At 43.3% G+C, this 11683-nt stretch overlaps 1 protein-coding gene across 1 annotated transcript; it reads left to right on the top strand.

Moving 5' to 3' along the window:
- Window positions 1–6661: 6661 nt before the first annotated feature.
- LOC309566909 (uncharacterized protein) lies at window positions 6662–8013 on the top strand (the record flags this gene model as incomplete). Its single annotated transcript, XM_082272249.1, has 2 exons — window positions 6662–7099; window positions 7222–8013. The coding sequence occupies 2 exons, from the start codon at window positions 6662–6664 to the stop codon at window positions 8011–8013; spliced, it is 1230 nt and encodes a 409-aa protein (XP_082128375.1).
- Window positions 8014–11683: the final 3670 nt, after the last annotated feature.

The following is an 11683-nucleotide window of genomic DNA, read 5'->3' as shown; positions in this document are numbered from 1 at the left end:
GTTCTACTTCACTGGCGGAGGTGAGGGAGGCAAGGGTGGGAATGCAAAGCTCGGAGCCAAATGTACAGGAGGCTTTTGCAAGCACTCCTTAAAAAAAGGTCTCTCTCTGAGTCTGGAGTCAATGAGAATGGCAAACGTGATTAACTTTTCCAGGTCCGTAGGTATGTCTCGCGCTGCTATCTCATCTTTAATGTTATCGGAGGGACCATGACAAAAAGCAGCAATGAGGGCCTCATTGTTCCAAGCAACCTCTGCCGCCAGGGTAGGGGATTCAATGGCGTAATTGACAACAGTTCTCGCACTCAGTTTGATGGACATGAGGCTCTTGGCAGCAGAAGTGGAGCTTGCGGGAACCTCAATTACCCTTTCAAAAGGAAGACACAAACTCAGGGTAGCTCACAACAATGGGTTTTTGCATCTCCCATAGAGGGTTTGCCCAAGGTGTGTCAAACACTGATGTGGAAGAGAAGGCCTGGCTCACATTCTCCACTCTAATTCATCCCAAAGGTGTTATTTCTGGTTATGGACAGGACTCCCCACCCCAAACTCACTCATCCATGTCTTTATGGACCTTGTTTTGTGCAATAGTCCAAATAATTTGGTGGCGGGGGGATTGTGGTGTGGGGTTGTTTTTCAGGGGTTGGGCTTGGCCCCTTAGTTCCAGTGAAGGGAACTCTTTAGGTGTCAGCATACCAAGACATTTTGGACAATTACATACTCCCAACTTTGTGGGAACAGTTTCGGGATGGCCCCTTCCTGTTCCAACATGACTGCGCACCAGTGCACAAACAAGGTCCATAAAGACATGGATGAGTGAGTTTAGGGTGGAGAAACTTGACTGGCCTGTACAGAGTTCTGACCTCAACCAGACAGAACACCTTTGGGATGAATTAGAATGGAGACTTGCGAGCCAGGCCTTCTCGTCCAACATCAGTGCCTGACTTCACAAATGCGCTTCTGCAAGAATGGTCAAACATTCCGATAGACATTCCTAAACCTGGTGTAGCACTTCCCCCTAGAGGACTGCTGAGAATTACACTTTTTGGATTCCCCTGGGTTACCCTTAGCAACTGAAAGCAGATAAACAGCAATGAAAGGTCTTGGCTCAGTCAATAATCAGTCCAGGGGATGTTGTTTTGTGGTTTTATTGAGAACTTGGATAGGAGAAGGGATGAGTGGGATACTCCAATTATTAACTATTCACAGTCTTGAGGACAGCTAACTGCAGAATGCAGCAAGGCTGCTGCCTCACTCTGCCACTAAAGTGAAGTTGCTTTAAATGTTCCTGTTTGGATATTCTCTTCAGGGTTCTAAACTTGGCACCCCCTTTACTCTCACTGCCTGTGTGCTGACACCCGTCCACTGACTCTAGCCTCTGGAGTGGTCCCCTTACTGGCAGACCCCTGGGCAAGTTCCTTTGTACTCATGGACACTGTGTTTCCAGAGTCACGTTGCCTCCAAACTCCACCAGTCAGCCTCCACTGGAACTCTGTGTTCAGCCACACTTTCTGGTTCACCATGCTGACTACCTGTGACCACCTTCCACAGCTTCAGAAGAGGAGACAGCTGTCACCCTCCTTCTGGGACTTGGCTTTCCGCCCAAAGACCCCCTGCCTCATATGACCTTGGCTTTTATACCCTATCCCATGATGCACCTCTAACTGTGCCAACCCACTGGGATAGTTACAAAAGCCTGTGCATCATTGGCCAGGTTTCCTCAACTGTCCAACAAACCTCTTCATTGGATACAGTGGGGAGACTCCCTCAGCCCACATGAATCGCACATTGAGCACATAGAGCAGGCCTAACTATTTATCGTGCTCCCCTGATAGGCAGAGAGAGCAACTATATTTTGCCTGCTACTCTCCTGATAAGCAGGCAGAGCAAAACTATTCTTCCTACCTAGCACCTATCTAGGAGGGTGCTACACTTGTGGACAGCCTGTTAGATATAACCTTTTGGGGCTAAACAAAGTACAGGCAGACTGTTGTTTCACTGAACGCTGCTTTTTGTTCGGAGCAGGAACTCTTCTTTATTACTTTTTTTGAGGCATAGACAAAACATGAACTCACAAATGTAACACTGCCATCTAGTGGTCATACAATGTAATAGGCACACAGCAATGACATACAGTGGTTGTTGCTGATTAAATACAAACCTTGTATGCTAACACCCCCACTCAACAACTACTATCTATGTCAATCCCATTTCTGATCTAAGATCCACAAATCTGGTTCTAGCTAGTGGCTTTGTCAAAGCATCAGCAATCATTTTTTCCGACTCACAATACACAAGTACAATCACTTTCTGATCAACTAAGTCATGAATGTAATGATGTCTGACATCGATGTGCTTGGTTCTTCCATTAATTTTCTCACTTGTTGCAAGCTTAATGCAAGCCTGATTGTCCTCAAATAAGACGGTAGGTTCTGATGTTGCTTCTCCACATCCTTGAGTAATTGCTGTAACCACACAACTTCTTGACTGGCATAAGCTGCAGATATGTATTCAGCTTCTGTAGAGGACAATGCCACTGACATCTGTTTCTTGCTGGACCATGATATAGGACTGTCTCCCAATTTTAATAAGTAACCACTTGTGGATTTGCGTGTGCTGTGATCACCTGCCCAATCGGAGTCCACATATCCCACGAGGTTTAAACCACCACTTGCTGATAGTTTCAAACTTAAGTCTTTTGTCTGTTTCAGATATCTCATAACTCTTTTGATCGCATTCCAGTCTCTTTGATGTGGTTTATCAACTCGCCTGCAAAGAAGAGACATGCTGGCTGGACGTGTAGTGGTTGCAATGTAGAGAAGTGCCCCCACTGCTTGTCTGTATTGTTCATTGGATGTGAGAAGATCATCTTCTCCTTCTAACTTTGGATAGACTGTATCCATAGGTGTGCTTGCTCCTTTCGCCTCTGTCATGTTGAATTGCTGAAGAATAGATTCAATTTTTGCACTCTGATTCAACAGGAAACTTCCATCTTTCTCACGCTGGATGTCAATTCCAAGATAATATGTCACTTCACCTAGGTCTTTAGTTTCAAAGTGCTTGTTAAGTACTCCTGTTAACTTTGCAATTTCATTGTCGTTTTTGTGAGCAATGATCAGGTCATCTACATAAATTAGCAGATACATCCACTCAGTGTCTACTTGTTTAGCATATAGGCACGGATCAGCTTTGCTTCTTGTAAATCCTTCATTTAGTAGAACTTGATTAATCTTCAGGTTCCATGCTCGAGCTGATTGTTTAAGGCCATAAAGAAATTTATTCAACTTTTTCAAATATCCTTCTGGCTGTGACATGTAAATTTCTTCTTCAATATCACCATTAAGAAAAGCTGTCTTAATATCGTGATGTTTCACAATCATTGTACGCATGGCAGCCACTGTCATTAGTGTTCTGAAAGTACTTTGTTTAGCAACTGGAGCAAAAGTAGCATCATAGTCCTCACCGAACTTCTGTGAGTAACCTTTAGCAACCAGCCTTGCCTTGTACCGACAGACTTTCCCTTCAGAGTTACATTTGGTTTTAAAAACCCATTTACATCCTATGGCATGTTTACCTTGAGGTAGCTTTGAAAGTGTCCATGTCTGGAGATCTTTGAGTGATGTCATTTCTTCATCAGCGGCTTTATACCATACTTGTTTCTCATGCATTGGCAGTTTCTGCATCTCTTTCCATGAACCTGGTTCAGTTTGAACAGCTCTGCGAGCTATGTAAGATAAACGTTCAGCTGGGACACCTTTATTGATTCTGGTTGATTTTCTGACTGAAGGTATTTCTGGTTCAGTTTCAGGTTTTGATTCTTCTGCAGTTATTTCTATTTCTGTATCACTTTCCTTATTTTCTTGAGTGACTGATGTTGATTCTTTCTCAGTTTGAAAAGTTTGAGTCTGTTGTTCAAACTTTGAGCACACAGAACTTTCATCAATAATCACACTTCTGCTGACTGTTACTTTGTTCGTGTCTTGATGTAAAATCCTGTATCCTTTTTGAGATTCACTGTACCCCACAAGTACACCTTCTTTTGCACATGCATCCCATTTTGTACATTTTTCTTTTGGAATGTGTACATAGGCTTTACTTCCAAAAATTCTGATGTGTCTTAAATCTGGTTTCCTTTTGTTCCACAGTTCATATGGAGTTTTTATTGTTGCTTTTCCCGGCAAACGATTTTGAAGATAACATGCAGTTGTGATAGCTTCTCCCCAGTATGTAGTTGGCATATCAGCATCAAATAGCATGCTCCTCCCACTTTCACAGTGTGCGGTTCATTCTTTCTGCAACTCCATTTTGCTCTGGGTTATATGGAACTGTTGTCTGGAACATAATTCCATGCTTCCTGAGAATGGCTTGTGTTTTACCACTTGTATATTCTGAGCCATTATCTGTTCGTAGTACTCTGGGCATTCCGCCAAAAATATTGTTTACTTGAGCGAGATACTCTTCTATTTTCTCTGGCACTTCATCTTTATTGTGAAGTAGAAATACTGTGGTATATCTGGAGTAATCATCAATGAAGGTCAGGAAGTACTTTTTCTTTCCTGGAGTCATAGTTTTCATTGGACCACAAAGATCTGAATGTATTAAGTCCAGAGGTTTTTGGGATTTGCTGTTGGTCTGCTTGGGAAAAGGTGTCCTTGCCATTTTTCCTTTAATACAGCTGGTACAAATCATTATGTGATCACATGGATTAATCTTAATACCACTTGCATAGTTATTCTCAACTATTTTCTTTATTGTATCAGAATTTCTGTGCCCCAATCGTCTGTGCCAAGTGTGGATGCAGTTTGAATGTTTATCCTCTTTGGCTATTTTAACCATTTCACTGCAGTTCAGCTGATACAGTTCATCTATGATTTTAGCCTTTGCAAGCAAGCAATCCCCTTTTGTTATGATACAACTGTCACCCTGAAATGTGACTACATTGCCTTGGTTAGTGAGTTTCTTTACTGACAAAAGGTTGCTTTCAAGATCTGGCACATACAGAACATTCCTCATATGGATCTTTTTAGTGATATCTGGAGAGATAGGACAGTATAGAAAGCCATCTCCTATTCCCACTGATTTCATAAATTGTCCATTAGCTGTAGTTATCCCTTCTGTTTTGCTTTCATCAAGCTGAGCGAAGAAACTTCGGTCATTTGTCATGTGACTTGTAGCACCTGAGTCCACACACCATGCTTGCACAGAGGTGACACCATTTTTGGATCCGAATGCATACTCCTTTGTTTCTATGACATTCTTAGCTTGTTGCAATGCACTTTGTTTTTGCATTCTAGCTTTCCAGATTCTACAATCTGCTTTTAGGTGTCCTGGTTTCTTGCACACAAAGCATTCCCGCTTTTCTAGATGCACGTTACTGTGTTTATTTTTGAATTTTGTCTTTAAAGCTGTCTCTGAACACACACTCACATTACTCATGCTTTCAGTTTTGCGCTTGTATTCATCCACAAGCTTGCCTTTAACCTATTCCAGTGTCAGATCATCATCTGGACGTGCATCTAGTGCTGTGACAAGTGTCTCATAACTTTCAGGAAGTCCACTTAATAACAGCGCTGCAACATGGAAATCTTTTATCTCTTCTCCAATCCCTCTCAGTCTCTCCACCATCTCTAAGGTCTGTCTTATATAGTCCTGCATGTCCTGGTCTTTCTGTAGCTTAGTCTGATAGAGCTTTCTGATTAAATACAGTTTATTGCTGAGATTAACTCTTTCATGTGCTTTCTGTAACTCTTCCCACATGTCTTTAGCAGTCTGACAGTTACATATATGTATGATATATGTATGATTTGATCATCATCTATGCACAGGGAGATTGTGCTCTGTGCTTTCTGATCTCTGTCTAACCACTCCTCTGTGGGCTGTGCAGGTCTTGATTCATTTATACATTTCCACGTACCTTCTCTTATAAGCAGCATTTTCATCTTGAATTTCCAAGATTGGTAGTTCTGATTTGTCAGATTTGCAATGGAGAACTTTGCTGAGGGGATGGCAGCAGCCATTTCTGCTGTTTGTCTTTCTGTTGCTGTCTCCTGTACTCACTTGCTTTAGCTCACTGTATCTGGCGTAATCTGTATTATATCCTGGGCTTCTGTAACATGTCCTGGGCCCATAACCTGTTAGATATAACCTTTTGGGGCTAAACAAAGTACAGGCAGACAGTCTGTTGTTTCACTGAACGCTGCTTTTGTTCGGATCAGGAACTCTTCTTTATTACTTTTTTTGAGGCATAGACAAAACATGAACTCACAAATGTAACACTGCCATCTAGTGGTCATACAATGTAATAGGCACACAGCAATGACATACAGTGGTTGTTGCTTATTAAATACAAACCTTGTATGCTAATGCCCAGTACACACGATCCGAAAATCGGGCGACGTTCCATCCGTTTTTTTTCGGATTCTAGCAGCTCTCAATAATATTCGCTAACGGGAGAGGTTACTCACGATACGAATTTTCTCGGACGATAATTCTTAGCTTCCGGTATGCGTAACCACGCTGTAGCGTGTGAGAGGAAATGATGTAATGTGCGTGTGACCCCTCTAACCACGCCTTGAGTGCCTTCGTGACGAGCTGTTCAGATTGTTCGTGTGTTGCCGCGTTATTTCACTCGTTCCCTCGCACGTTCTGTCTGATACCTGCAAAGATGGAGGATACCAGCCTTCCAGTTGCTATGCTAGGCGTTCTGGCTATCCAGAACGTTCTCAAGCAAAAACAACAGAGAAGACGAAGATCGTGGAGTAAGGAATGGCTCCTCAACCGTTTTAAGTACTCACACATGCATCTCATCCGTGAGATTCAGGAGAACAATCCGGATGATTTCCGCAATTATTTAAGAATGGATGATGACTGCTTCCAGCATCTCCTGTCATCTGTCACTCCCCGGATACAGAAGCAGGACACAAACATGCGTGAGTCAATCAGTGCAGAACAAAGGCTGATAGCCACCCTGCGGTATCTGGCAACAGGAAGAAGCTTGCAGGACTTGAAATTCACAACTGGAATATCCCCGCAGGCCCTTGGAAAGATCATTCCTGAGACCTGCAAGGCACTGATTACTGCTCTACAGAAGGAATACATAAAGGTAATTTTTCTAATTACTCTCAGATATTACCAATACCAACTGCAATTTTCTAAAATAATAGTTGTTAACCGTTTTCTGTCGGCAGCGCACAGATTTATATATTTTTTTATTTGTTTTTACAGTTCCCCGAGAACACAGAGGAATGGTTGGAGGTGGCCAAAAACTTTAATGAAATGTGGAACTTCCCAAACTGTGGAGGTGCGATAGATGGGAAGCATGTACGCATTACCCCACCTGCCAACTCCGGATCTTATTACTATAATTACAAGGGATTCTTTAGTATTATCATGATGGCAGTTGTGAACCCTAACTACAAATTCATATACTTAGATATAGGTACAAATGGGCGCCACTCAGATGCCAGTGTTATTGAGCAAACCGAGTTCTATAAGCGCCTCCAGAACGAGACACTGAATTTACCAACAAATGCTCAGAATGTGGAAGGTCTCAATTTCGTTTTCATAGCGGACGATGCGTTTGCATTAGGAGAACATTTGATGAAACCTTTCCCCATGCGTGGCTTGACCACAGAGCAGAGGATCTACAACTATAGGCTGTCACGTGCACGCAGGGTTGTAGAAAATGCGTTTGGAATACTGGCCAACAGATTCCGCATTTTTCAAACTGCCATTAACTTGGCAATGTATAAAGTGGATACTGTTGTTTTGGCATGTTGTGTCCTTCATAACTACCTCCGCCGCCATGTACAGGGGTATGCTGCATCAGCACCAGATCGGGAAGGTGATAGATCTGGAATATCCAACCGCGAGGAAGGGCAGGAGTGCCTTGCTGGACTGACTTCTGTGGACCGAGTGCCTTCCAGGCTACCAACCCAAAGTGCTCGGCAAAGCAGGCTGGATTACCTGGCATATTTCAATGGAATCGGTGCAGTGAGCTGGCAGAATGACATGTAGAATGCTATACTGTATGTGTCAGAAAACATCTTTGCTACATGGTCCATTTAAGTTTGTACAGCTGTTATGTTATCATATGTGATCTTGTACTTTGAATCAATTTCTTGCATGTTGAAAAATAAAAGGGTGAAAGAAACTGCTCAAGTGTCTTTTCCATAGCGGGTACTTATGAGAAGTGACATTCGCATATACCACATTTCAATGACAAAGGTGTTTTATTGAAGTGAGGAATCATTGCATTTTTGAACCACTTTTATTCAAACACTTTTCTCAAAAAATAAAGGTTACATACATTATGTTCTTGCTCTGATTCTTTTCCAAAAAAAAAAAAATTTAAATAACATTATTCAAAAAAGTCAACATTGCACTATTTAGGTGTGGCTGTACATAGCATACTGCACTGTCAGGAGGTACACGATTGATGTCATATGCTTCGATTCATAGAATTGTGTTACAGCCATCTAGTTTAGTTTGATCAAACATTATCATTAATACACAGGACATGATATGGTCCCAAATGTAAATAACACACTTGTGCATTGGGAGTGTAGGCCACAGACGGTGCAATTGTGTCTATCCTACAAAATGAAAAATCGTATGAATGTACAATCCTCACAGACTGTTGCATCGTTGTGTTCTACTGGAGGGAGGAGCGGGAATGCCATTCCTGCCACCGGGAGAACAAACAGGTATTATTGATAGAAGCTCGCTCCGCTGGCAATAGTTTAAATGAAAAAAACTGACAGGCTGGTTGTACCCAAGCTCATCAATTGACCAACTTGCGTGCAATCAGACTACCCATAAATGATTTTACGATTGTTTGGTCTCTGCTGAACAGAGATAAAATGTAAACACATAATGTCCAGCTAAATGTAGACTTGAAAAAAGTCTGTCAAGGTAGGCAAATGGTGCTCAGGCAAGACCCCGTTCACACTGGGGCGACCTGTGAGGTGACCTGGTCGCCTCACAGGTCGCCTTCCATAGAGAAGCTGCGGACCCGTTCTAATAGGAGCGACAAAAGTCGCTCCGTCAGGGTCCGGAGCTTCTTTGGGGAGACCCGGAGCGACCGGCATAGACTTCAATGATATGAAGTCTGTGCCGGCCGCCCCGAGGTTCGTGGCGCTCGCACCGCGGAGGTCGCCAGGGGAAGTCGGATCGCCCCAGTGTGAACGGGGTCTCATTACAGTTGCACCTGCAAACCTTCCACCGACCTACCCAAAAAAAAATATAACAAAAAGAACATATTTTCTGATGAAAAGCCAATCTCCATTGTTCGATATTTATATGTGCACAACATAAGAATCAACCACATATGGAGGGCAGTATTACAAGGAGACCTTGTGCCTCTTCAACATTATTATTTGAAATAACAACATTATAACCTTAATGTTTTTGCACAACTTAAACATGAATTTAAACCTATATCATGTAAACTTTTAACTCCTCCCACCCCCCTTCAAGCTCCTATGTCGGCTGCCTTGTATGCCTACAATTTTGCAAAAATATCAATCGTATTTTGCAGTAAACACAATATAGAATTAGTTGCTTCCTGAATCTGGTGAACTTGATTGCAGCAGTGAAGCAAATCAGCAGACAGACGGGCAATAGTTGTTTGATTCAAACTGTGCTCTGTGTAGGAAGTAATACTAATTAATGGCCATAATATGCTTGATAGAACATAACAAACAGAAACAAGACATGATCATGTGACTTACGGGAGGATGATGCAGGCTCTGCAATGCCCACATGTGTTGGCTTCATGACATCTGTACCCACAATCTCCAAAGTGTCTTCATGCAGGTTATCCATTTTGCTGTCATAACTGGTCCTTTCTTGAACCTCCATATGCTCTTCTGGTGTAGCATCTGCATTTCCAAATATAAGTTAATATGACAATATTACAATATCATCCATGTGAATACATTGTGGTTGTATAGGTACAGTTTAATAAAAAAATAATTAAAATACCAACCTTTAACACAAGACTCTGGCGTGCTTGGATCTACCATCGTTATGCCACTGTCCACATCGGTGTGGTCACCTGTTGATTTTGCATAGCTGGAATCACCCTCATGTAGTCTTTTTTTCTTGTGTTTTTTTCTCTTTAACCGCTTGCCGCCCGCCCCGTCATATGACGGCGGAGCGGAGCGACCATTATCCTGGGCCGCCGTCATATGACGGCGGCACTTTAAGCAGGGCAGCGCGCGATCGCGTGCGCGCCGCCCTGCACTGCCGGTGTCGGGGTGTCCCCGGAATCGCGGTAACATTGCGCAAACATCGCATGACGCCCAAAAAAGGTACAAGAGTTTCTATGGAGCGTCATGCGTTGTTTGCGCGATGTTACCGCGATTCGGCAGGCGGAAATGGCGGCAACATTGCACAGCGTTTGGGGTGCTATTGCAAATCACGGGCAACGCACAGGCGCCCCGCAATTTGCAATGATTTCTGGATCACGGGCAGAATCGCAGTGATTCTGCCCATGATCGCTACGCTCACATGTGAACATAGCCTAAAGTTCACCGGTCACCAGAGACTGCCATCAGTACCGCCGTGCACCATCGCCCGCCACCTGTCACCCATCAGTGACCATCGCCCGTCACCTGTCACCCCATCAATCACCGTCACCTGTCACCCCATCAGTCATCGTCACCTGTCACCCCATCAGTCATCGTCACTTGTCACCCCATCAATCATCGTCACATGTCACCCCGTCAGTGATTGTCATCTGTCACCCCATCAATCATCGTCACCTGTCACCCCATCAATCATCGTCACCTGTCACCCCGTCAGTCATCGTCACCTGTTTGCCATATACATGCAATCACTTACTGACCGCCTAACGACTATATGCGTCGGCCATTAAAAGCTAAATACTGGGGTCATGGCAGCAGATAGCCCCCATAACCCCAGTATTTTTTGAAACGGCGGGCGGTCGGCTTTCAGATAAGGGTGGTCCCAGTGGCGGATTCGCCGCGGAATTACCCTTACGGTGCAGGGGAAGAGGTGCCCCCCCCCCCTCCTGCCGCGTCCCAGACGTTTTCCCAGCTTACCGGACCCGCTGGCAGCGGGGAAAACTATCCGGTCCCGGATCCTCAGAGACAGGAAGTTGAGTGAGGGCAAGATGGCCCTCATTCAACTCTATGGTCTTGGAGGACCGGAGCTACGTCAAAAGACGTTGCCTAGCAACCGGTTTAAAGGGCCGCTTTTTTTTTTTGCTTTTTTTTTTTTCCTCTTTCAACAATTTTTTTTTTTTTTTCTTTTTTAGTGTAGTTGTGAGGTGTGAGGTCTTTTTGACCCCAGATCTCACAATAAAGAGGACCTGTCATGCCTATTTCTATTACAAGGGATGTTTACATTCCTTGTAATAGGAATAAAAATGATCAAAAAAAATTTTTTTTTTTTAAACTGTGTAAAAATAAAAAAAATAATAAATAAAATAAATAGGAAAAAAAAAAAAAAAATTAAAGCGCCCTGTCCCCGTTAGCTCGCGCGCAGAAGCAAACGCATACGCAAGTCCCGCCCACATATGTAAACGGTGTTCAAACCATACATGTGAGGTATCGCCGCGATCGTTAGAGCGAGTGCAATAATTTGAGCCCTAGACCTCCTCTGTAACTCTAAGCTAGTAACCTGCAGAAATTTTTAAAATGTTGCCTATGGGGATTTTTAA

Source organism: Pelophylax lessonae (genome assembly GCF_965119305.1).
Source record: "Pelophylax lessonae genome assembly, chromosome: 11".
Taxonomy (NCBI): Eukaryota; Metazoa; Chordata; class Amphibia; order Anura; family Ranidae; genus Pelophylax; species Pelophylax lessonae.
Note: the sequence above shows the minus strand (reverse complement) of the source record. Positions and strands in the feature narration are given on the sequence as shown.